This window comes from Suricata suricatta, chromosome 17 (genome assembly GCF_006229205.1).
Source record: "Suricata suricatta isolate VVHF042 chromosome 17, meerkat_22Aug2017_6uvM2_HiC, whole genome shotgun sequence".
NCBI lineage: Eukaryota > Metazoa > Chordata > Mammalia > Carnivora > Herpestidae > Suricata > Suricata suricatta.
Window position 1 is genome coordinate 18,301,996 of NC_043716.1, and position 26,034 is coordinate 18,328,029.

A 26,034-nucleotide genomic window follows, 5' to 3' on the forward strand; every position below is an offset into this window, starting at 1 on the left:
TGACAGCTCAGAGCCTGGAGCCTGTTTTGGATTCTGTGTCTCCCTCTCTCTCTGTCCCTCCCTCACTCATGCTCGGACTCTTTCTCTCTTTCCCTCTCTCAAAAATAAACATTAATAAAAATTTTTTAAAAAGAAATGGCTTCTTTCTTGCCATCATTTTGAGATACTGCTGACATTGCCTTTGACGAGAGACAAAAGCAGACAAACCCCAGGTGTCTTGCTGGGGTTCTAGAAGCCTAGTAGCTGTCTGGGGAGGTCGAATCGAATGGACCGAGAAGGAATTTGCCTTTGTTATCAGGGTGGGAAGGTGGCTGACAGACCCAGGCAGAGCTGAGGGCCTTCCATGCGGCCTTCCGTCTGCCGGGGCTGCCGGAGCAGCAAAGTGCCACAGGCTGGTGTGGACCGCTGCAATTAATTTTCTCACCGTTCTGGAGGCTGACGTTCAAGACCAAGGTTTCGGCAGGCCTGGTTTCTCGTGAGGCCTCTCTCCTTGGCTTATAGGTGGCTGTCTTCTCCCAGTGTCTTCACATGGTCCCTGTGTGTCGTCCGTGTGTCCTAACCTCCTCCTCCTCCTAAGGATACTGGTCAGACTGAATTAGGGCCCTCTCTGATGACCTCATTTTAATCTAATTACCTTTTTAATTTTTTTTTTAATGTTTAGTTTTGAGAGAGAGAGTGGCGCATGTGTGCAACGGACAGAGCATGAGCCAGGGAGGGGCAGAGAGAAAGGGAGACACAGAATCCGAAGCAGGCTCCAGGCTCTGAGCGGTCAGCACACAGCCTGAGGCAGGGCTCGAAATCACGAACCGTGAGATCATGACCCGAGCCGAAGTCGGACACTTAACTGAGTGAGCCACTCAGGCGCCCCGTGATTACCTTTTTTAAAGATCCTCTTTCCCAGTGCAGTCACACTCTAAGGTGCTGGGCTTGGGGCTTCAACACATGAATTTGCGGTGTGATGGGACACTGTTCTGCCCATAACAAAAAGGTTCTCTGGAACCGCCCTCCAGCGGAGGAGGGAGAGGAGGGTGAGCAGAGCCTGGCATCCAGCGAGAGAGCCCTGAGTGGAGGGACCGCTCTGCCTGTGGGCCCGTGTGTTGCCATGGGCCCGCTGGGGCGGCTCTTGGCCAAGTGCCAAATTTGGAAGAGGTTCCAATGTTCTGACTCCTGGTTTACCTTCTAGAGCCTGGGCCACCGTTGCCTCCTGACCTGATCATTTGGAACCCAGACTGTGCCTCACTCAACTCTTACTCCCATGGGGTTTTGACCCTTGGGGTTCTGTCCGTTCCCCAGGCCCCCTATCTCTGCTGCCTCTGTCTCTGGGATACAGCATTCTACAAGGATGGCTTCACTTTCTCCTCTTCTTTTAACCGGAGCTAAACTTGTCAGAGATTTTACACTTTTCCTTAACCAGTTTAGCAGGTTTGGGGCGACTGTCTTTCATGTTTTATGTATGTATCTGTCTGCTAACATCCTGAAGAAAAATAAGACCTGTAAGCACTGATTTTGGGACGCCGTTGAGGGTGGGCCGCCAAGCCTGCATGACTCCCCAAGGTTTTGCTTGAAGCAGCGCTCTGCAGGAGTCCCCAGCACCCCCTCCCAGCCTCCATAGTTGCAGCCCCTCCAACGGCCATGACTCCAGCAGCCACCCCACGGGACCTCCACGGTGCTGGTTATGGAGCCACACCTGCAGACAGGACAGAGCACCATGGAGCTGGACCGGAGGGGAGACCGTCCGGTGAGGGTTTGCACGCCCTATTTGCTCTCCAGTGCTGCTACCACATTTGCTTTATCTCTGTGTGTAACTTCCCCCCACCCCCCAAACCATTTGAAAGGAAATTAGGCAAGACATTACCACAACTAAGGGGTGTTTCTTTTAGCAAGCATGTGATTAGCAAGCGCGATCCCCCAATATCGCCCCTCATGTAGTCTCTATCCTAGCTTCCATTTTGACACCAAGAGGTCTTTTGTGGCTAGGGTGGGTGTTTGCTTGCTTGTTTGAACCGGGATCCAGTCAAGGCTAACATTTAGTTTTGTCTCTTGCTACATCCAGAACAGTGGTTCTCACAGGCTGGTCCTGGGACCATCGGCATTGCCCAAGGACGTGTTAGAAATGCACTTTTGACAAACACCTGTTTCAATCTGTGGGAATGCAAGCCCAGGCCTACTGATTCAGAAACTCTGATTCAGTCTGAGTTAGCAATTCATCCCCCCGCCCAACCCAAAAATTCTGATGTACACAAAAGCCTAAGAACCACTGATCTCAGAAAACCCCCGCTGTCTTCCTTAGGACATTCTCTTTCTGAGAAGACTGGGCCAGCCGTCTCGTAGAAGTCCCACATCCTGTCTCCCTGATGGTGTCTCTGTGGTGCCGTGTAACTTGTTCCTCTATCCTCCGTTTTCCTCTCTGGTAAAGGTTAGATCTAAAGGCCTGATTAGAATTGAAGTGTTTTGTTAAGACTACAGGAGCTGCCAGGCTGTGTCCTTCCTCTCCTGTCACATCAGGAGGTCAGTGTCTGAGTGCTCCCAGTTAGTGATGCGAGGTTTAATCACTGTGTTAAAGTGACCGTAGCCCATTTTCTCTACGATAGAGATCTTTGGGAGGGGAGCGGTGTTTAGTAGTGATCTGGAGGGGGACTCTCTTGGGTGCTGTGCAAGCATCCTTTTTCTCCTTTGACTTAGTGGTTTTGTTCTACAGTCGTTGGGTACAGTGTGCTGTTGTGTCTGATCTAGTTTGTATGATTCAAATCTTCCGTCTCCCTTCTCGTTCCTTTGTTTGCCTGCTCTGTCTGTTACCAAGAGAGATGAATTAAAATCTCCAACTTCATTCGTGTATTTATTTAAAAGTAAGCTCTACACCCATGGACTGGAACTCACGACTCCGAGATCAAGAGTCACACACTCCAATGACAGAGCCACCCAGATGCCCCCCCCTTCATTCTTTTACCTTTGACCTGGGTCCTGATGTTTAAATGGCATCTCTTGGGGTTTTTTTATTAAAAAAATTTTTAATGTTTTTTATTTATATTTTTTTGAGAGATAGAGACAATGCGAGCAGGGGAGGGTCAGAGAGAGAGGGAGATACGGAATTTGAAGCGGGCTCCAGGCTCCGAGCCAGCTGTCAGCACAGAGCCAGATGTGGAGCTTGAACCCACAAACTGCAAGATCATGACCTGAGCCGAAGTCAGTTCTCAACTGACTGAGCCACCCAAGCACCCCAAGCATTTTTTTTATAACATTTTTTTCTCCATTAGATTTCATAATAATACATTTTTATTCCTTAACTGCTAACTTTTAACATGCTCCAACATGTTATTGGGTTGGAAGGGGCGTGGCGGGGAAAGGGGGCTTAGGGTGACTCTGGTGGAGTGCATGACCCCACTCTGAGGGGCCTTTCCCGCAGGGTCCACAGTCTGGCCCAAAGCCTAACATGCTTGAAAGCCAGATCTCCTTGGCCCTTCTCTCACCCCGGGGACTCAAGTGCCACCCATGCCCACAGATTGTCCCTAGATGGAAACGCAGAGCCAGAATGCCAGCTGATTCATTTATAGTGGGAAGTGTGCTCCGGCAGTGAACTTGGGCAGCCCTTGTCTCCCCGTGGTCGGCAGGATCCTAGACGCTTGCTGTGATCAGAAGGGTGGTGGGTGAACTTGGACACAAGGAGCTGGTTAAAGGTCTGAATGGATGTTGAATGGTCTCAAGCTCTGGTGCCAGCTAAGGCGGACCCCTCACAGCCTTTGGGACAGGCTGGACATGCCCTCGTTTTCCCTTGCACTCCTGTGACACTACCTTAGCAGCAGCGTCGATTTGGGGGGAGAAGGTGTGAGATGGGGAAGAGTTGCAGCTCAAGAGCTGGAATTAAAAACATCGAAAAGAAGGGTGCCTGAGTGGCTCAGTCAGTTAAGCATCTCACTTTGGCTCAGGTCATGGGCTCATGGCTTGTGAGTTCAATCCCCATGTCTGACTCTGCTGACAGCTCAGAGCCTGGAGCTTTCGATTCTGTGTCTCCCTCTGTGTCTCTGCCCTTCCTCCACTTGTTCTCTCTCTCTCTCTCTCTCAAAAATAAATACAACATTTTTTAAAAAATCGAAAAGAAGGCCACGTGGGCATCCACGCCCTTCCGCTGTGGTGGCGTGAGCTGTAGCAGAACTCCCTATCTGACTGCTTTTGTTTCATGCAAATGGCTTGTGAGTTCTTGAGAAACAAGGGTCTGGCCTTCTCTTTCTCTTCCCCTTGGTACCAGCCTGAGGTCCCACAGCCAGTGGGGTCGGATCCAGGACTGAACCAAGTCTGCCTGAGAGCCCCAGTCTCTCTGTCCATAAAGTTGGGTGACTTAGACCCTCCCTCTAGGGGCTGATGTGAGAATCAGACCCTCTTAGCACTTCCCCCTTGAGACAGATGAGCTCCTAAGGAAGCCCCGGTTGTCACTCTGGTCCCCCTCCAGGGATCTGGAGATCCATGTTAGGGTAAAGTAGCATGTGGGAGGTCTGCCCTGAGATCTGCCCCTGAAGGCCCATGAGGGCTGGTCTGGATCTGCTGGTGGGATGAGAGTTCAGGAAGTGGATCCGGGGTTCCCTGGCTGGGAGGAGGGAGCCTCAAAACTGCCTTGGCCACCACCACGACAGAGGGGTGGTCCCTGGCCACTCTGATCTGGCCCCTGAGAATGGGGACATGGCGGTCTGTCCTGTATTCTTGACTTTGGCCTCCCTCACCTGTGTGGGCAGCTTGGGCTATGGGGCTTTTATCTTAACGGTATGCAGTCAGTCCCCAGGGCTGGCCAAGAAGGGTGATAAATGAACTCCAATAGCTTGGTGACCTGGTGCCCCCGCATTTGGCCTTGACCTCATTGGGGATGAGCTGGGGCCTTGTACCTGAGCTGTTACTTCTGTTCAGAAGCTGAGGCTTAGGCACCAGCCTTGCTGTGTGGATACTCCCCTCCCCCTTATTCTCACCCTCGCCCCTGGACTGGCACCCGAGCAGCCCTTTGTTGAGCCAGAATCTTATCTTGCCTCCCTCCAGCAGGGCCAGGCCTGGTTTCCGTGCAGGGCTTGGCAGCCACAGGCAGGAGGTGGGCATGGCCTGGATTGCTCACTAGTCTCTGCTGCTGCCCTGCCCAGTGGGTGGCTGAGCCACAGTAAGTAGGGGACCCCGGCCCAGGTAAGCCCATCCCCTCGCTCTGGACCTAGGGCATCGGTATCCACAAGTTAGCTCCTTGATCTTCTACCCATGGGGAACACCCAACGAGAGCATGAGTGGGCCTGCCATTTCCTGGGCAGTGGGCTGGCTGGGATTATGAGGAGAGATGTCATCCCTGGCCCAGCCCCCTGCACGAGGCCTGCTTCGTGTCCACCCCCCGCCCAGTGCCTTCCCTACAGCAGGGTTCCACGTGTGCCCGCCGGTGCCTGGCTGCGAGGGAAGCTGGGATGTGCCTGCATGAGCTATTTTTATTCAGCCCAGTCCCCACAGAGCTGTTCTTTGGCTCTAAGTGACTGCCTGGCGAGCAGAGCCACTGCCGGGGCTGGGGGTGGAGGAGCCCGAGCCTCCTGGACTCCCTCGCCCGCGCAGCCTCTCCTCCTAACGCCCGTTACAGTGTGTGAGGCATTGTTCTACGTCTTCTGTGGCAGTCCTGCCAGGCAGGCGTTTCCGTCCCCGTTCGAGAACGAGGCTCGGAAATCGAACAGCTTCTCCAGGGTCACTCGGCTGGCCAGTAGCCAAGTCCCATAGGCATTAGGCCTCAAGGTCGCCATGGCCGGGCTCTCGCCAGCTCACCGTTCTGCTGGGCACTTCGTTTCCACAGAGGCTTGCTCATCACCTGCTCTGTGCTCACTATTGGGGGCTCAGCTGCTGACTTCCCCATGGTTACTGCTCTAGGGTCTTCCCTCTCGCAGGGACTATGGAATGGGGCCTCTCAGGGCCCTTTGCCCTCTGTCCCTAGTTGCCAGGAGAACCGAGCAGTGATGTGTGGAACTTGGAGGGGCCATCCTGTGAGGGCCAGCTGAGTGATGGGCACCACCAGACGACATGGTGTCTGGGCCCTGCTGCGCTGCCCTCTGGAAGTGTGGACGGTGGGCACCGGATGCCCCTCTGAGGCGGGGATGCCCTCCCCCACCATCGGTACTTTTCCCCAGCTGTTGAAATCAGCCAGGCCGACTTCTACAGAGGAAGGGGGCCTGCTGCTGTCACTAGAGAAGGGCCCCGCAGGCAGGCTGGGTGCCCCCAGTTCCCGCTTCAGCCAGGGCCAGCTGCAGCCAGTCTCAGCTGGAGGCGGGCTGGGGGTGTGGAGGGGACACCGGTGGTACAGATATGCCCTGCCGGGGCAGGTGGTGAGGGCCTGTTTTCCCGGCCGGGGACACCTCTGCAGGCCCAGCTTCTTGGGGAGGGCACACTTCCTCTCTCCAAGCCGGTGAGGAGTTGCATCTTCCAGCAGGCTGTCCCTGCATCCAGGGGCACCCCTCCCAGGCCCCGTGCCACACCTAGCCCTTCCCCCGATGGCCGGAGGAATGGGAGCAGGGTCAGGATGTTCCCAGAAGACGGGCAGGGGTGGCGGGCCACTTTTGTCCGGGACACAAGCCAAACCAGTACCGTCCCAGACCGACCAGGGTATATAGTTTCTTTTCTGATAGCTTTTCTTTATATTACTTGAATTGAGAGGAAAGCTACTAGAAATGGGTTTGAAGTTATAGAGAGTTTAATCTGCCTTGCGCAAACAACGAAAAGGTGTTAATGTGGGGAGGCAGCTGATTTTAAAAGGCTGGCATGTGGAGAGAGCGCGTGCGTGTGGGTAGCAAACGTGGGGGGCGAGGGGCCCTGACCTGGCGTGTCAGGAGCCTGGCTTCAGGTCCTAGCAGGGCCCCCTGTGGCCGGGAAGTTCTAGGGCAGCCCCCTCTCGGCCCTCGCCTTACCGCCCCTGTGTGTCAGGCTAAGTCCATAAGTCCTTGATCTCGGCCCTTTCTCCAGAGCTCCCCCGGGGCTGTCGCCCAAGCCGGAGGAGGTTATGTGTGGGAGGCAGACTAGACCCTTCATCAGGTGTGAAAGACCAGGCAGATGTGGACTCTGCCTGGTCAGAGGGTAAAATTGTGCCTGAGGAAGTGGCGGTCTCGTTGGGAGGGCGGGACCCCTGTGGGAGCCTCCCGGGCGTCTCCTGCCCGACCTGGGCCCAGCCGTCAGGAGGGGGTGTGTTGCTCTGGGACAGCCGCTGAGAGGGGCCGTGCATATGGTGAGTCGGGTGGCTCTGGGCAGAGTGCCTGGAGGAAACTGGGCCTCTGTGTCCCAGGGGACAGACCTGAGTTAGCCAAAGGCCAAGCCAGACACCTGAGGAGCACGGCTCCCGGTCTCTGCTGGGTGCCCTGCCTGCCTCAGGCCTCGACTTGTCGGCCAGCAGCCTCTTCGGGACCCCTGCCGACAGGGCAATGAGGCCAGCGTGGGCCCTGGTGGCTCCCAGTCCGGTCCTGCCCTGCCACTGACTCCGGTGTGGCCCCCTCTGGGCAAGTCACCTTACCTGTGAGAGGGGAAAGTAGACCTCCCTCCTAGGACCGGAAGTGACCAAGGACTCGTGTTAGGAGGCAGGCGTTCCTAGCCCTTGTGTCCGGGTAGGCGGACAGCTTGCCGTTGAGGTCACCGAGCACAGCCCTCCTCGCTGGGCCCTCTCCCTCCGGCCTGGCATCTCTTCCAGTTTCCACACACTGCCCCGGGGAGTGTCCTGCTGTGGGTGGGAAGCGGGCAGCAGGCGGAGGCCGCAGCAGGCAGGATGCCTGGGCTTTGTGATGACTGATCTGCTCCTACTCGAGATCGCAACTCCACAAGCGTGGGTTGCATCACTGAGAGACGGAACCGAGTGTGCAGGTAGGTGGGCCCCTCTGCCTCCGGGCCGGAAGCCTCTGGCAGGTTACTCTCTGAGCCTCAATATCCTCAGTGGTAAAATGGGGGAAGGGATCGCTATTCTGAAGAGTTGTCCTGAGCCCAAATAAGATTACATCTTCACTGTCAGCTCTGCTTCCAGAACTTGGTGACTACTCGGTCAATGCTGGCTTCCCTTTGTTTTTGCTGGGAGGCTGCTTCGGGCTTGCGGATGAGGAGCTTGCCTAGCATACAAGGTCCGATGAGGTCGGGAGCCCTGTGGGACTGGATTGGTGACACCCAGGTGGAAAGGTCTGTGTGAACACTAGCGGTAGTTTTAATTACACAGCCCTTCGGCCTCTGCAGTCAGGGGCGCCTGGCTGCCCGTTGCCGACGTGATCAGTCCATCTGGTGCTCCGCCTGAGCCCGGTGACAGGCAGGAGCCAAGCTCATTAATTGCTATCTGTTCTTGGGCCAGGATGTCTTGGTGGGGATGGACCCCTGGGAGGGCTGCCCACCCACCATCAGCGGCAGGTGATGGCACCCTTCTCAGGGCAAAGCCAAGCCTGTCGCTGACCACCTTCCTTGGATGTCCCCAGTCCTGTTCTTGTCTGAGAGACTGGAGGCTTTTCACATCCTTTGTTACTTACTATTCCCCTTCCTGCAGTCCCCGGGCTGCAGGAAGCACCTTCGCTGCAGGGCACACTGATGATCCTTGGGGATGGTGTGACCTCTTGGCAGCCCCAAGAATGGTTTGTGGAGCACTGCCTCTCAGAGCCAGAGCTCATCACCTAGAAGGAGATTTGGGCAAAAGGTTTAGGCAAATCTTTATCTCCCACTGACGCTGTGCTAGGCAGTATGCTAGGCACCGGGGACCCACTCCATGCTCAGGATCGAAGGGCTCCATGTTCTTGCTCCTGAGCAGGGCTGTGGCAGGGCCAAGCATGCTGTCCCTCGCCGGCTGGCGCCACGTTGAGGTTCTACCACGTGACCCAGTGATCCTGCAGGATTCTATGGTCATTCTCACTTTACCGAGGAGAGAAGCGAGGGTCACTGAGGGGACTTGGCGTGCCCAGAGTCCTGGAGGGCAGATTCCATGCTGCGTGGCCATCCCTCCACCGCACCACATCACACTCTGCTAGGTTGAGGTCATCATCCTTGGTAGCCAGCCGTTATGACTGTGCCCTTAACTCGGTCACGAAGCCATTGGTTCCTCGTGCAGGCTGTAATGGGGATCCTGACCAGCAAGCTGTCCAGGTGCCTGAGCAATGTAGCCAGCCCAGCCATGGCCTGTCTCCATGGATGGCTGTCCCCAGGGGTGCTGGCTCCTCACTGCGCTCTCACGAGGCAGCTGCTGTGAGAGGCCCAAGACAGTCACCTGCTGGTTTTCTTCTCCAGGTCCTGAGGTCTGGACCTCCCTGCACGCCAGTCCCTGCCGTCCCTGGCCCTGCTGACATCCTCACGGTCTGATGAGGCGTGCTGGCTCCGGTGGCCAGCCTCACTCACTTCATCCCTCTCTTGTCTTTCCCAGGACAGCGAGGTGCCAGGCCCTCCCTTTGCTGATGGCGAGCTTCTGCCCAGGGACCCCGGCTTCTTTCCCGAGGACGAGGAGGAGGCTATGACACTGGCCCCACCCGAGGGCCCCCCAGAGTCCGACATGGACAGCCCCATGGAGAGCACGCAGAGCCTGGAGGGGTCGGTGGGGAGTCCCCCCGAGGAGAAGGACAGAGGACTTGGGGGCCTCTTCCTGCCAGAGGACAAGTGAGTTAAAACTGTCTGGAGCACCACATCTAGGAAGGGTGGTCATGGCCAACCAGTTTTCATCTGTTTTGCTTCCTGGGAGCCGTGGGACAGCCGTACTGTGACCAGTCACTGAGGACAGCTGGTCATCGACCACAGACCCATCGTGCTTTTGGCTGACCGTTTGCCACTTGATTGTCCACACTGTTTTTTGGGACCAGTCGCCAGGAGGTAGCCAGCAGGGGATGCTGAGGGTTTTAATGAAATGTGTCACCGAAGGAGCTGGAGCATGACGCATCCAGTCCAAGGTGCCAAGGAACCCAAGGGCAGATGAGGGCGTTCAACAAGAGCAGGGTCGGGGTCCCGGGGCACTCGCTCATTAGTGCCCTGTCGTCAATACTTTGATTCTCAGACAGAGACCGGGACTGCTCAAGGGCACCGTGGGAGAATTCCTGCCTCACCCACATTTATGCTTCCTGTCCCCGGTTTAAGCGGCCCGGCTTCACGTGCGGAGAAACTCTCATTTCTGAGTAGCAACACGTAGACCTGACCTCACAACCGCTAACGGGAAGACCTGTTTCGGCAGGTGATGAGCAGTGCTCGGCTCTCAGGTTGTGGACAGGGCTCAGCCAGCCCTGGACACCGTCACAGGCCACACCGTGGTCACCCACGCGAGGCCTGGGGTCTCTGACCCATGTTTTCTGCAGCGAATCCCTTCTATGAACTGGGAGACGTGCCTTACCTAGTAGCTCGTTGCTACTTATTTTAAAACTTCATTTCTGATTAGAGTGCAAGCCAAGTAAACAGAGCTTGGAAAGGCAGGAAAGGAAGAATGGGGGGAGTAACTGACCGACTTACAGTCCCAGCACCCAAACCCAAGCGAGCTCTGTTACCATGTAAATGTTTTTATGTCCTACCTTTCCTTATTCTGTATAGACCTTTCCCTTTCTGTATTTAAGTTTCATATCCAACTTTTATATTAATTTTTCCATATTACTGCTAGTATTTTTTTCAAGGCTTTTAACAATTAGATAACCCATAATTTGATAATTTAATTTACTAATATAGATTCATTTTACAACTGTAACTTAATCATTTAATTAGCTAACATCAGCAATATAGAATATATAATTTTATATTATACATCTACTATAACTTTAAAAAATGTTTTTAACATTTATTTTTTGAGAGACAGAGACAGAGCATGAGTGGGGGAGGGGCAGAGGGAGAATCCGAAGCAGGCTTCAGGCTCTGAGCTATCAGCACAGAACCTGATGCGGGGCTTGAACTCACAAACCATGAGAAGGTGACCTGAGCCAAAGTCAGACGCTTAACCAACTGAGCCACCCAGGCGGCCGTGTATATATATACTATGACTTATTATAACTTATTATAAGTTAATGTAGGGAGACCATTGAGTTGTTTGCAGTATTTGACTGCCCTAGAGAAGTATTGACTTGCACATCTCTTGTACAGAAACTGTTTCTATGGTGACACACTTCCCTTAGGATGAGGTCCCAGAAGTGCACCTGCCAGGTCAGAAAGCGTACACTCAGGCTCCTGATCTCTGTGGCGGCAGCCGGCGCCCGGGAAGGCTGGTTGGTCTCCCCAGCACAGGCTGTTGGACGGAGCTGTGTTGACAGCCAGCCCTCCTCTGCCTCCCAGGTCCCTGGGCCACGCGCCATCCATGACCACATCGGACCTCTCCACACACTCCACCACCTCGCTTATCAGCAATGAGGAGCAGTTTGAAGACTACGGGGAGGGGGACGATGTGGACTGTGCCCCCAGCAGCCCCTGCCCCGACGATGAGACCAGGACCAACGTTTACTCAGACCTGGGATCTTCAGTGTCTTCCAGGTGGCCCCGGGGTCTGGAATGGCAGTTTGGGGTCCGGGACAAGTGGCAGAACCAACCAGACCCCATCCCAGGACGGGTCAGAGGGCAGTCCTAAGCTACCTGGGTTCTACTTCTGGAGCTTTTAGGGTGCTTGCCTTTGCACCCTGATTGGGAGTCCAGAATCCCTCCTGCGTGGCTTGGGGAAGAAACAGAATTAACCCACCTGGGAGGCTGCAGACTCGGGGGTTTGTTGCCTTGCTCCCTAGAGCCTCGGTGTTGAAGGGTCCTTCTAGGTCACCTAGTGATACCTTCCCCCATACCTAGTCATTACTCACCCTGCATTAGCTCTCCATTGCCTTATCTGTGAGATGTGTACCATTCATCCACTTCTCTACGAGTATCGAGGGAGGGAGGGTCTAGTGCTGTATTTCCACTCCCTCTGCCCCTAAATGCACACACAGAAGGTTCCCAGGCATCGGGGAAGCCAGCCAAGTAAGGATGGGGTAGGGCTCCAGACTGACAGCAGGGGGTGCTTTCTTTCTGTCTCCCGCATCAGCGCGGGGCAGACCCCCAGGAAAATGCGGCATACCTACAACAGCGAACTGCTGGATGTGTACTGCTCTCAGTGCTGCAAGAAGATCAACCTGCTGAATGACCTGGAAGCCCGACTGAAAAACCTAAAGGCCAACAGGTGAGGCCCCTGGGACCCAGCAGAGGAACGGGAGGCCAGGGCTGGGGGTGGGGGTTGGGTCCAGAGCAGGGGAGCAGCAGGCAAGGGGGCCCCACTCTGTCTTGGCAAGTGAGGGCCATGTCGGGGTGCAATTGATCTTGGGGGGCTTGCATTTTTCTACATGAGGAAAATCAGGGTGCTTCTACTGAGGACCAAGCCGATTGGTGACTGTCTCGAAGTGGGCGGGACAAAGCCCTCTAGTGCCCGCTGGTATCTCGCAGCTGAGGCAGAGTAAGGAGTGGACTAGCACACCCTGTGTTCAGTGACTGTTTTCTCCCTCCTTCTCCTCACCCCACCCCACCCCCACCCCACAGCCCTAACAGGAAGATCTCCAGCACGGCCTTTGGACGGTAAGACCCCCACCTTGGGATGAGGGGTGGAATGCTGTCTCCCTTTCCCTGTGGGCAGACCAGACCCAGCCAGCGCTGGTGCTCTGCATGTGCTAAATGCGCAAAGGGAAACTAGACCCCCAGGAGAGCAGGCAGACCTCCACTCCTGACAAGGAGGGGCCACCCCCTCCCACCCCCACACGTCGCCCCTGTGGCAGTGGCATAGTCAACCTCTCCACAAACGCTTAGCTGCTTCCGCTCCAGGCAGGTGCACCAGGGATGCCCTGAGGGACCCGGCCCAGCCAACGGCAATTGGTGTCCCGCCCCGCACCCTGGAGCCCGCAGCTGTACCAGCAAGACCCTGGGGTTCCCACCAACCAAGACTGGGCATGAGTGTGCCTCGTTGTTGCTGGTCACCATGCTCCAGGTTAAATCCTTACAGCTGGCTTCCCAGGACTTCCAGGCTCTCGCTCTGGGTCTCAGGATCCAGGTTCTTGTGCCCTCCGGCCCAGGTCGACCCAGGGCTCTGGGAGCAGCCACCAAGCACCCGGACTTGGACTCAGGAGCAAGGGTGGAACAGGACAGGCCCTGGGTACAGACCCTGGGTACAGACCCTGGCTACAGCCCAGCAGGGGGTGGGAAGGGGGAGCCTCAGAGAGTGGCAGCTGGGTTTGCCCCCCACCCCCCAGCAAGCCTGTGCCCATTTGCAGACCCGCCCGACCCACTGCCCCACACAGTCAGGGGCTCCTTCCCTTTCCTGGGGTCCCCAGAGATGCAGCAGGGCCGGTTCGGGGGAGGGGAGTGAGGTAGCTGGGTGTGAAGCTGGGTAGCTTCAGGGGGCCCAGACCCTCGGCCAGGACCAGCGAGCCAGGCTACCTGCACTGGCTGGTTTTGCAGCTGGAGAGAGGTGGTTGGGGGCTTGTGTGCCCGCTCTGGCCACTGCGTAGTTACTGGCTCAGATGCTGGCATGCAAAGGGTCCTGAGGCGGCAGGCCAGAGCCTCGATGGATGGGCTCGATGTGCCAGGGACCTGGAGGGGTGTTGTGGCCCGTCCGCTGGCTTCTGAGCTGGGTGACCTCTTGAGTTCTGAGGGTAGGCAGCTCTTCTCCCCTGAATGGGTGAGGACTGCCTCCCTGGAGGGGTCCCTGGTCCTCTCCCCAAGGTACTGGGTGCTCTCAGCCCACAGCCCAGTGTGGACCCCGGTCCCTGGAGGGCCGGCCTCTGCAGCCACCTCCTCCCACCCCCCCACCCCCCGACCCCGCAGGCAGCTCATGCACAGCAGCAACTTCAGTAGCAGTGACGGCAGCACCGAGGACCTGTTCCGAGACAGCATCGACTCCTGTGACAATGACATCACAGAGAAGGTGGGTCCTGACTGGGTGGAGGACAGGCTTAATGTGTGCGTGCTCCCTGGGGGGTCATGGGGAGTGCCACCAGCAGCTATCTGGGGACTAGGGAGACAGAAACCCTGGTCTTGCCCAGGAGTTGAGGGTAGATGGCCCCGATAACAGGGCCACGTATGCCCCCAGCCTCAGCAAACATGGCTTCCGTCCCACAGTCTCTTGCGTCTCGGTCCTGTGGACTCCGAGGTTTCCTCCACCCCTACTTCTGCCTCCCTCTTGCAGGTGAGCTTCCTGGAAAAAAAGGTGACAGAACTGGAGAATGACAGCCTGACCAACGGCGACCTGAAGAGCAAGCTGAAGCAGGAGAACACACAGCTTGTGCACAGGTCAGGGGCTGGGGTGCTGCCGCTGAGGCCCCGGCTGCGACTCAGAATGGACTTGGGGAGGGGCCCTGAGAAAAGCTGGAGGAGGTGACCTGCACATCTTGTCCTTCCTTGCTGAGAGGCTATGATGCATGAGCTTCTTGCTTCATGACCCTGCCCATGTGTGATACACAGGAGGACTGGTCTATGGGGACTCAGAAACAGGTCGGAGCTTGACCTTGACCCCCAGGTCTGCAGCCCCAGGGTGGGTCTAAGGCAGGAGTTGGGATCCACTCCCCTATTTCTCTGTCCTACAATGGTGAGAGTCTGACCTCACACTCCTCTCTTCTGGGGACAAGCTCTGCAGAGGGAGAGGCTAGTGTGAGTCAGGAGCTCACACTTGCTGCTATTGGAAGGGTCCAGGCATCGTCGCCCCTCCTCCCTACGGGGGCCCCCTGACCCCGACTGCAGTGAGGTAGTGCATGTAGCATGTGGTTGTCCTCACAGGGTGGCATGAAACTTGGTAAACTGATCCCCGCCCAGGGTCTGGCCCTCAACCTTGTAGGATCCAAAGATGGGTCCTGGAACACCCCAGAAGGGCAGCCTCCTGGAGAGACTTCCCAGTGAAATGTGCCCAGACTGATAGGCCAGCTAGGCTGCCAGTGGTGGGATTAGAGTGTCCCCACTGGGACCTGGCCCTTTCTGGGTCTTTCGTGTTCAGGGCCACTATCCAAGGACCTGCCTGTTTTGGGACTCCAGATGCCCAGTAGCTGAATTACTGGTCGGAGGAGTAGTGGCCAGGGAGGAGGAGAGCAGAAAGAGAAGCCAAGGGCCGAGGCTGCTTCACGCAGCTGTGCTGAGGCCTGCCGTCCCTCCCCATGCCTGGCTGGGAATGCCACTTTCTCCATGCAGCCCTGCTCCCCTCTGGACTGACCGCCAGGTCCCCCCCTCACCCCCACAGTGGCACGTATGGCTCTTCCACCCCTCCTTATGTCCTGTGGCGTCCGCATTCATCTGTGGGTGATGAATGCCACAGGGTGCCACAGGTCTGGCAAACGCACCGCCACTTCCAGGGCTGTGACTGAGCCAGGGTCTCAGGGCCGGGGCCTCCTGTAGCCACCAGGGTCACGGTTGGGGGCAGGGTGGGAAGACCCCATGAGAGCTGGCCCTGGACTGGGGTGCACACCCCTCTCCTCAGGGTGCACGAGCTGGAGGAGATGGTGAAGGACCAGGAGACTATGGCCGAGCAGGCCCTGGAGGAGGAGGCGCGGCGACACCGCGAGGCCTACAGCAAGCTGGAGAGAGAGAAGAGCACGGAGATCGAGCTGCTCAACACCAGGTGGGCCCCCGCCTGGGACGGGGCCTCCTCGGGCGGGCGTGCCCTCCGCTGTCCCCGGGGCACGGATTAGAAACCCGAGCCTGAAGAGAAGCCCCCTGTTGTGCCGCCTGTTGTAACAGTTCTTGTGATACCAGACACCTGGACACGCTTGCTGGGAAGTGTGTAAAAGCACCTTCACGGTTAGCGGCACGTACACTAGGCACAACCGGAAACAACTCCCATGTCTGCAGACAAGTGAATAGGTTGAAAAAACGGTGGTCTTGCCCCTCTTCCTGGGCTGGGTCTGATGTGCGGGCTCGGAGCTCCCCCTGCTGTCAGATTCTCCCTGACCTTGAACAACACCTGGGTGCCCTGGCCCTGGGCCCCAGGGGCCGAGGCAAATGGAAAAGCAGGGCCCAGTTTCCTTTGGGCTTCTGGGCTGCAGGTGTAGCTGAGGAGGCAGGGAGAGGCGTATTGGCCTGGGAAAATGGGTCAGTCCCCCTTTAGCTCCATGACCTTGGACACACTATGTTATTTTCTGGGCCTCCGTTTCCTCATCTGTCCACCCTCCCTCCTTCCCTCCCTGCCCCACAGAGTGACCATGAAGGCAGGTGGGTTGCTGCACATCATTGTGGTGTCCCAGGGCTGTCTTCCCCCCACCATGACCCAGGCCAGGGAGGCCACCTGGGTCCCTGGCAGAAAGGACAGTTGCCACCGTGTTCCTCAGGAGCCCTGGGGAGCCCAGAGAGCAGCAGGGCCATCACTCCAGGAAGGAAGCGACAAGCGCAAAGGAGAGGGAATGTTCTGTGGGAATTGGTGGCAGAAAGGACCCCGCACTGTTCCGGTGCCACTGACAGCCCAGCTCCCCTGTCCTCTTCTCAGGTCATTTCAAACGACCTAGGTGCCCGGGCTATGTCTCCTCCTGGGATCCTGCTAGTGCACCCTCTGTGAACACTCCACAGAGGCTGACCACCACCAGAACCGGTGCCTGTAGAGGTCACAGGCAGCCACGGGGGGGGGCTGAGCGAAGAGCCTGGGGGAGACAGAGCGGGGGTAAGCAAACACTGTCGTTGCTTTCTAAGTGTAAGTTCCAGCGGAGGACCCAGCCACCGCCAGCCACCTTCTTTTTGTTTAGCATAAAAACACCCTCCAGGGGCGCCTGGGTGGCTCAGTCGGTTAAGCGTCTGGCTTCGGCTCAGGTCATGATCTCACGGTTCATGGGTTCGAGCCCCGCATCGGGCTCTGTGCTGACAGCTAGCTCAGAGCCTAGAGCCTGCTTCGGATTCTGTGTCTCCCTCTCTCTCTGACCCTCCCCTGCTTGCACTGTCTCTCTCTGTCTTTCAAAAATAAATATAAAACATTAAGAAAAAAAAAAAAAACATCCTCCGTGTTGTTTCAGGCTCTAAGGCTGCATGCAAAAGGAATCTATGTTCTTGTTCACTCTTTCTCCCTCATCTCCTCTCTCTACTCTCTCCCTCTCCTCCCCCCCCCCCCCCCCCCCCCCCCCCCCCCCCCCCCCCCCCCCCCCCCCCCCCCCCCCCTCCCTCTCTCCCTCCCTCCCTCCCTCTCTCCCTCCCTCTCTCCCTCTCTCTCTCTCTCTCTCTCTCTCTCTCTGTTGCTTTCTGGAATCTTCCCTCCTCCAGGTAGTACAGAATCGCTGCAAATTGTCCATCCGTTGTAAGATACCTCCATTTCTGACATGCTTGTCTTTGTCCCTTCCCCAGAGTGCAGCAGTTAGAGGAGGAAAACACTGAGCTCAGGACAACAGTGACCCGGCTCAAGTCACAGACCGAGAAGCTCGATGAGGTGAGCAGCTGGTCTAGGCACCATTGAAGGGCTTTATAGGCCTGTGTTTCTAGAATCCTAAGGGACCCAGCTGTTTCTTTAAGCCGTGACTCAGGGGGCTGTGGCTGGCCCAGAGCCCCTCCCCTGAGTCCTGGGGGCAGAGCTAGCCTCTCTGGGCACTGCCCTCCCTGACCCGGTCCTTCCCCCACCCCACCCCACCCCCCCCTTCCCCACCCATCCAGGAGCGGCAGCGCATGTGTGACCGGCTGGAGGACACCAGCCTGCGGCTCAAAGACGAGACGGACCTGTACAAGCGCGTGATGGACAAGCTGCGGCAGAACCGCCTCGAGTTCCAGAAGGAACGGGAGGCCACGCAGGAGGTGGGTCCCAGGCCAGGGTGCGGGCTGGGCGCAGGGGCTCCCTCCCGCGGCCGCGCTCCTGCCAACCAGCCCCTCCCCTATGCAGCTCATCGAGGACTTGCGGAAGGAGCTGGAGCACCTGCAGATGTACAAGCTGGACTGCGAGCGGCCAGGCCGGGGGCGCAGCTCATCGTCTGGCCTGGGCGAGTTCAACGCCAGGGCCCGCGAGGTGGAGCTGGAGCACGAGATCAAGCGGCTCAAGCAGGTGGGCCCTGCGGGATGGGTCTCCTGCGAGGTCCCCGAGCTGCTGCGGCACCTTCCCGTACCCCTTCCCACACCCCTTCCTGTCTGCACCTCTCAACATCCCTGCCCGTGGGGCTCCTCGCCTCCTCCCACTCCCCGTCCCCCCATAGCTCAGACCAGGCGGCTCACCTCTAGGCTGTATCTGATGCCGATCCCGGTGTCTCTCCTTGGAGACCCCGAGAGCCTGCCTTGCTGTCCTTGCCCGTGGGGTGGAGGATGGGACTCTCCCCAGCTGCGGGTTAGGGTCTCTCAGATGGTTCCCCGGGAGCACACCCATGATGGGGACTTGGGGGAAGCGAGATCAGGAAAGGCGGAGACCAAGCGAGGGCGTGATGGTGAGTGAAGCCCGACACTGGGGGTGGGAAACCGCTTTAGAAATTCTACTCCTGAGCCGGCTTCACTGGCACCCAGAGCGATCTGAAAACCCCAGTCCTTCCTCATGCATAAGGGGGCACCTGAGTCCCAGGTGTGCAGTTAGTTAGGAGACTTGGGGCAAAGGCTGGCACGGGGCAGGGGTGGGGGTGGGTAACTTGGGCAGGGCCCCATGGAGCCACCTGTACTCAGGAGCGGAGCTGCCCCTGGGAGGAGTTCCCACAGAGTGGGATTCCTGAGCCTCGTTCCAGAAGAAGCCTAGGCACAGCCTGGCAGCCGGGATACCCCAGAGCGCAGGAGCTCCGCTTTGGACTCACCCGCCCCAGGGAGGAAGGCGTGGCCAGGAGCCCTGCCCTTGTCTGGAAACTTAGTTCCTCCAAGCGGGCCTGTAACTCTTTCTCAGGACCCTATGACCTCCCGGAACCCCAGGCCTTCCCCCTGAGCCTGGCAGAGGCCACATCACCTATGGGTGTCTTTGGGCTGGCCATGACACCCACCTGAGCGGGGGAAGGTCCTGATGGCAGTCAGGAGACCGTGAATGCAGAGAAGTGGGTTCTGGGAGCTGACGTTGCCTTTGTCCGACCCCCACAGGAGAATCATAAACTACGGGATCAGAACGATGACTTGAATGGACAGATCTTGAGCCTCAGCCTCTACGAAGCAAAGAACCTCTTTGCCACGCAGACCAAAGCCCAGTCTCTGGCCGCAGAAATAGACACGGCCTCTCGAGATGAGGTAATGTGCCCACTCTTCCTTGCTTGGGAGCCTGGGCTGCTGCTCTGCAAGTCCTGCCCCACGCCCGTGTCTGTGAGGCTAAGTCCCAGGCCCATGGGAGTCCCTGTCTGCAGCCCCCTGAGTGACAGTGCAGAGCTGTGAGGGAGTTGGGGCAGGTCTGACTTCCTGCCTGTGCTGGGGGAGACGTGGCTCTGGAAACAGAGAGGAGTTCGAGTTTCTGCCAGAAACGCGCCCAAATGGCCGGCTGACCAACATGTCTCCGTCCACATGTAGTGCAGGAGCAGTTCACACCCCTCTGCCTCAGGCCAGGAGGGGAAGGACACTAGCGGTCCTGGAGCACCTGACTAGTGTGTTGTAATCTTCTCATGACTCAGAGTGTCCTGGACATCTCCATGGTACAATTTGGGAGGCCAGGACACAAGATCGCCCAGCTTGTAGAGGGAGAAGGACCCAGGTCTCCAGGACCAAAGTCTGTTCTTTCTGCCCCACCACCCCACACTGGGGTGTGCTTATAAAAGATCAGGCCTCCAAAATACCCTGGTTACATCTGAACGTGAATCATAAGACAGTCGCTGCACCCCTTATCCTGTGCTTGGGAGGGCTAAGAGCTGACCCCTAGCCTCCGGGGACTCCAGCCGAGCTGGGTACCAGCCTCCAGTCTAGGGGCAGAGGCAGCATTTCAGTGACCTCCTAAAGGACACTCTGGGAATGGACCTGCACGGGGCCAGTGGCAGGGCCGGGGTGGTGAAGGGGCCGACTCAGGGAGAGGAAGCAGCTAGAAGCCTTATGAGTCTTAGGGCCCTGGGACTCTGGCTGTCACTGTTGATCCTAAATGCCTCTGGCCAGTGTTTTCAGCTGATCTGAACCCCTGGGGGCCGAGCCTCGGTGCTGGCATATCTCACACTCTGCACTGTGAGCTGTTGCTGCGCCCACTGGTTCTGGCACCCAAGTGCTGAGGTGGTCGTTTGGGGGCCTGCCTTGCCCAGGCATCACGAGCCCCTCTGTCTTGGGCCCTGGCTCACCGCAGGCCAGGGCCCCCCGGGCTCCATCTACGCTCCAACCCAGGCCTGGCCTCCAACCTGCCTCTCCCGTCCCTTGCAGCTCATGGAAGCCCTAAAGGAACAGGAGGAGATCAACTTCCGGCTGCGGCAGTACATGGACAAGATCATCCTTGCCATCCTGGACCACAACCCCTCCATCCTCGAGATCAAACACTGAGATAGGGGCTGGCTGCAGAGCGGCCTCGGGACCCTCAGAGCCCTAGCCCCAGGGACCCAGGCACAGAGCCCACCAGAGGATGCGGTCCAAGCTGAGCCGCACGCCCACACATGCACACCCATGCACACACTGTAAACGTGTCTCTGGTCACCATGTCCTGTGTACCGATGTGTATGTGGGGAAGCCACGCACATAGCAAGGGGTGAGCGTGGGGCTGCCAGTGACATCTGTGCAGTCCCTGCCCATGCACCTTGCGGTCCCTTTGCTGGGGATGGGGGTAAGGGGAGGGATGGTCCTGGAGGATGGGAGGGGCAAGGTCTGCTATCAGGAGTTACTGTAATAACAAGAACTGGAAGACAGTGTGTCCGGTACTGGATGAAACTGATTCTACCTCTGGGGATAAGGATTTAAAGATGCTTTAGTGAGAGAGGTTCTTTCACTCCACCTCTGTTCCCTCTGGGAGCGGGAGCAGAATTGTGATCTTTCCCAGGAGTTCCAATGCCTCACAGCCACATCCTCACCCAGCCTCTTTGGGCACCTTCCAGGCCTAGGTGCTCAGGCTCAGAGTGGAGGAGGGGGCCCCTGTGACGCCCGTGCATGGCGTGTCCCAAGGACTCAGGCTAGCCAAGGAGCCAGCATGGGGCGGCCTTATTCGAAGAGTTCTTGGTATTTGGGGAGTTCTCTGTACACTTCTCCTCCCTTGCCGGCCTCTTTCTTTCTGGCTTTTTTTTTCATTTGCTTGTTTATTTTAGAGACAGTGAGAGGGGCGGGGAGCAGCGAGGGTGGGGAGAGAGAGAATGAATCTTGAGCAGGCTCCACACTCAGCACGGAGCCCAACGCAGGGCTCGGTCCCGCAACCCTGGGATCATGACCCGAGCCAAAATCAAGAATGGGATGCTCCACTGACTGAGCCACCCAGGCGCCCCCTTCCTATTTTTAAGACCGTGAAAAAGCAGCAGTATTTAATTTGAGTATAAAATGAAGGGATTAAAAGGAAAGAGATTAAAAGGGGGTGGGACCCCGGGGTGTCTAAGGCACGTGCTGGCATTGGGCGACCAGAGGCCTGATTTCCAGGGAGGGAGGAGGAGCACACTCACCTCCCTGGCCCTGTCCTCCCCTTCGTCTGCATTTTACAAGAAGCGTGGATGGGCTGTCTGCGGGCCGGGAATGGGCCTTGCTTACCTGCTCCTGTCCCCGCACAAGCCGGTGACGGCAGGCCTCAGGTTTGGAGTTTCGGGTTCTGAGCTCTGGGCTTTGCTCAGCTGGTTAGCGAGGCCCCCGTGTCCCTGACTTCTAGAACCTCTCGAATTCAGTGCTCAGCCAGGAGAGGCGTGCTGGTGAGAGACACGGGTGGGAAGCTGAAGGGACACCTTAGTGACACACGGTGGAAATTCCCACTCTGGATTTTTAATGGGATCTGTTGTTCGAGGTGGCTGGGCTTAGATACGGTACTTGGCGTTTTCCAGTTTTTGTCAGTTTTGTATGGCTTGTGATTCCTTTGCTTAATCCACCCACGTATAGCCACGTATGCGCTCGTTTTTTTCCCCCTGAAGTTTATTTTCTTCAATTCTGTTGTAAGAAGGAAAGTTCGGGCAAGTTGGGGAGGAGCAAGAAAGGGTGTATGCAGAGTAGAGGGGGCAGTAGAGGGGGAAGAGGGGACTGGGGACTTGGGTGTGTGTGTTCCCGGTTCAGGAAGGCAGGGCCCTGGCCGAGACTCAACTTCATTCCATTCCAGTCAACTTTTGCTTTTGTTGGATTTTGTGATTTCTTTTTAAGCATACTATGCGGGGTTTGTTTTATGCCACGGATCCCGGGGCTGCGCTGGTCTGCTCCAGGACTTTGGGGTCCCCCACCGCAGGCAGCTCGGGCAGGAGGTCTCTCAGCCCCCTGGGGTGCTGGTGTCCTCGGGCTCCTCTGGGGTCTGAGAAGCAGCCGCAGTGGAAGGGTCATGAGGATTTACTAATGGGCGGAAATGGCCCCGAATTAAAGAAAGGGAAAAAGACATATCAAGACTTGGCTTTGGTCTGGATCTGACACTGGCAGGAGCCCTACAGCGGCCAGCCAGACCTAGGTCCTGGTCCGGGGGAGAACTCACTCCAGGGATGAGCATTTTATATGTAAAACTTTATATGCTCTTTTGCCGCATCGATCTGGAATTCCAGAGGCGGCCCCAGTGGACTGGGTTACAGAGTCACTATGTGGGAAGGAATTTCTGCCTTAGTGTAAAGGGGCGGAAAAAGCGGTCAGCCAGCAACGTTCTGCCCCCTCCTCCCTGAAGGGGGCGCCACAGGAATGGCCTCCCTGAGGACGCCGGCGTCGGAAAGGCCCCAAGGGACCTGGTGCTGTGCGCGGGGTCTCCGAAAAGAGGGTGGACTTTAAAATGAGACTACACTCCAGGCAACCCCGGTCTCCAGCTAAATCCAGCCCTCTTTAGCCAGAGTACGTCTCATCCAACCTAGACTATCTCATTGGCTCTTAAAGATCATGTACATTTTTCATTGCTCCTCCCCGCTTGAAAGCTAGCCTGAGGGGGGCGCACGCCCCAAGGGACCCAGCCCCATGGCGCCTGCAGGGTCTCCAGAGCGGCACTAACTCTGGTGCCCCTTGCAGCGGTTCCCCCACTCTGTGTGTGGTCCGGCTGAGCGTTACCGCTCTTCTCTCTCGGTACCCACAGCGCACATGGTGCCCCGCCCAGTGTGCGTTTCAGGCAAACAAAACGTAACTCGTAGAAGTATGTTCCCTGCAATGCTTAGAACATACTGAAACTGGAGAGAGTTTTAAAAAAAGTTCTGGTAACTGGGTGGAACCCGCAGAGGTTCTGAGTTCATTCGCTGGCGCGTGGCCGAGGCATGGACCGCCTCCCCAGGTGACTGTAATTGACTGGGTGCCCTATGTGGGTTTTGTTTTCTGTTTGTGCTGCGCCTGACGACCTTACCAAGTAGGGATCAGTAGCAATCTGATTGAGAGGTGTTTCAGGGGCGTAGAGAAGGGTTTCTGCAACAGAGTCATGTTTTAGTCGGCACTTGGCCATCCTTATATTCGGTTAGAAGCCGAACAAAATTTGCTGAATCAGCGAGTGAGCGCTAAATACAGTATCTAACAGAAAAGGAAATACTCTCTGGCTTATCTAGGCCTTATTCCGTGGCAAAGTATAAGAAAGTTCTAGTAGAAAAAAATTGTTTTAACTTTGAATTGGCCAAGTTACACAAATTTTTTTTTATTTGAGGGAGGGAGAAAGAGAGCAGGGGAGAGGGTAGAAGGAGAGAATGAGAATTTCTTAAGCAGGCTCTCCACTCAGCACAGAGCCCGACCCGGGGCTCGATCCCATGGCTCATGACCTGAGCTGAAATCAGGAGTCTGATGTTCAACCAACTGAGCCACCCAGACACCCGTAGACACATGTTTTTTGGTTTGTTTTTTTTTTTTTTAATTTGTAGATTCCTTAAGAATTATCAGAGGGAAATTCCTGTAGAGCTCAAGAATCTCAGAAAGCACTTGGACCTGAAATAGCGGTTTTCAACTTGGGTTGTGCATTGGAGTCACCTGGGGAGATTTAAGAACCTCTGCCCCGGCTGAAGCCCTCTTGGTGTGGGTGTGGCCCGGGCGGGCAGGCAAAGGTTGAAAGAGCTCCCGTTTTGCTGATGTGTATGTAGCCCCAGGTTGAGACCCCCCGCCTGAGCAGTTTCTAGCCAGCGGCAGAAGAAACAGGTGGAATTGGTTGTTGGGTTTGTTAATCCAGGTGCTATGTTAATAGTGGGGGGTCCATGGCCTTGATGGACAGTGGGAAGTGAGCAGATCCTTTGCCCCAGGATGGGAGGCCAGGTGCCTTCAGGAACTGGTGTATCGGGCTGTTCTCACCAGCCTGGGGATTAGCAAACCTGAGTGGACAGGTCTCTGCCGGGTGCCCATGGGATCGGCGCGGGCCCATTCTGCAGGGGCGTAGGACAGGGTCAAGGGTCGGGGAGAGGATGTCCCCTGGAAAGCAGCCTCAGAAACCGCAGTCACCTATTTGCACAGCTGAGCAGGAGAGGACACTGGCTTTGTGGGGTTTGCCTCTGAGCTGTTTTCAGGCTGGGTGGATGAGGGGTGCCCCAGCTTCTCCACTGGCCTGTGTCCAAGGGACCCCAGGCACTGGTTTGCTGGCACTTCTGATCCCTGGCCCGGCCAGGTCCCGGTGGTCAAAAGGGCACAGGGCCGGCACTTTTGTTCCAACGAGGGACTTAGTGCCCGGCAGAAATCTGCGGCAGTGGGGACGGGTGGCTCAGGGCAAAACTAAACCCGCTGTGTGTGCTCTGTGGGTTTGTGTGTTTAATGCATTAGCAAATTTAGCAGGGGAAGTTTGGGAACGGTGGCCACGCCAAGAAAATGACTGCCTGGCACAACTACAGCGACTCTGAAAGGGCCGAGGAGGGTTTTAGGCCGAGGGCTTCCACGTTGGCCTCCTCCCTGGCCCTTCCTCCGTAGGGACAGGGGTGGGGGGACAGCCCCCTGTAGGACGACCCTCCAGGCTGGTGGAGACTGAGGCCCACCTGCTGAGGGGCCTTTGGCCAGAGGGACCACGCACCCCCAGGTGACTTCAGGCGAGTTCCTTCTGTTGACCTTAGGGCCCTTCAGGTCCTGCCATCCTGCCCTGAATCTGCGCGAAGGGTCAGGGAGCAAGAGAGGCTGGCACCGCGGGCGGCCCAGGCTCCATGGCGGCGCAGCTCTATGGCCCTTGTGCTGCCCGCCCAAGAACAGTAGTCGCTTTCTGGAAAGGTTGGTTTCAGAAAGCACAGCCCCTGGCAAAGTGGGATGCCGCCTGCCTTTGGTGCTCCGACCTTGTAGGCTCCTCCTCCTTTGTGACTGTAACCAGAGGGCCGTCCTCCCCCAGCCGCCTGCAGGAGGGTGGCTGAGAGTGGCGTGCCGTAAGTGCTGTTGTCCTGAGGGGTGGACAGCGCCCCCTGCCGGGCCCCTCTGCTTTGCTGTGCCGCACCGGCTGTTTTGTCTGCATGGTTTGGGGTCGCTGTCCTTGTGCCTTTCTTCTCCCCCGTCACCACTGTACAGGACTTGCCATGTCCTCACTGCCCCTTTTCTACATCCTCTTGTTTACCCTGGTCCTCCCGGAGCCCTGTAAATGTGTACATAGTGTCCCACTTGGTGTCCACGGGGCCTGCTCCCAGGCCTCCCAGCACCACCTTCCACATGGGGGACGGGGGTCGCTTGCTCAGCTGTGCAGGTTTGGTAACTTTGTACAGAACTCATTTCATTATGGTCTTAAACTCGGGGTAGGGCCACTTAGTCCCTCGTCCAGACTGCAGCTAGTTTAGAAGCCTTGCCCACCAGAAAAGGGTACTTTCGTGTAAAGCACCTTCTCCCACAAATGTCTTCCTGTATTGGTGTCAATATTTATAGAAAGCAGAGCGCACCTTTCTACCTGCGGGGCTCGGCCCAGGGCCCCTCCGCAGGGACGCCACGGGTCTGCGGCAGCACACCGGCCCCCAGTGGAAGTCCCAGCTGTGGTGGCTCCGGTGCTGGGCGCTGGGCTGGCTCCAGGACCACCGCCATCTGGTGTCTCAAACAGCTTTGGACTCACAGGCGAGCAGAAAGAAGAGGCTCCTTGCTGCCACCCGGTCTGCCATTAACTGCCGCCTCTTCCTCATCTGCCCAAGGTGCTCAGACCCGAGTGCCATTAATTCCCCAGATGGGACCGCCGTGGCGGAGCGCTCGCCCGCAGCCCGATGGCTCCCTTCGCAGCCCTTCCTGCTTTCTTGGCTGGGCCTCCGGGGC

At 57.1% G+C, this 26,034-nt stretch overlaps 1 protein-coding gene across 4 annotated transcripts in view; it reads left to right on the forward strand.

The window, feature by feature from the left end:
- RAB11FIP4 (RAB11 family interacting protein 4) overlaps positions 1-20,423 on the forward strand; it is a 72,185-nt gene extending 51,762 nt beyond the window's left edge. For 3 of the 4 annotated variants that reach the window (XM_029928355.1, XM_029928356.1, XM_029928358.1), the window contains 12 exons: positions 9,368-9,597; positions 11,242-11,436; positions 11,972-12,106; positions 12,460-12,495; positions 13,738-13,837; positions 14,099-14,202; positions 15,377-15,517; positions 17,221-17,302; positions 17,524-17,661; positions 17,747-17,905; positions 18,907-19,050; positions 20,152-20,423. In XM_029928355.1, coding sequence (XP_029784215.1) covers positions 9,368-9,597; positions 11,242-11,436; positions 11,972-12,106; positions 12,460-12,495; positions 13,738-13,837; positions 14,099-14,202; positions 15,377-15,517; positions 17,221-17,302; positions 17,524-17,661; positions 17,747-17,905; positions 18,907-19,050; positions 20,152-20,268 — 1,581 coding nt within the window. In that variant the 3' untranslated portion in view covers positions 20,269-20,423. The remainder of the gene's footprint in view (positions 1-9,367; positions 9,598-11,241; positions 11,437-11,971; positions 12,107-12,459; positions 12,496-13,737; positions 13,838-14,098; positions 14,203-15,376; positions 15,518-17,220; positions 17,303-17,523; positions 17,662-17,746; positions 17,906-18,906; positions 19,051-20,151) is intronic. The other variant, XM_029928357.1, reaches the window with a different exon arrangement.
- The last annotated feature ends 5,611 nt before the right edge of the window (positions 20,424-26,034 follow it).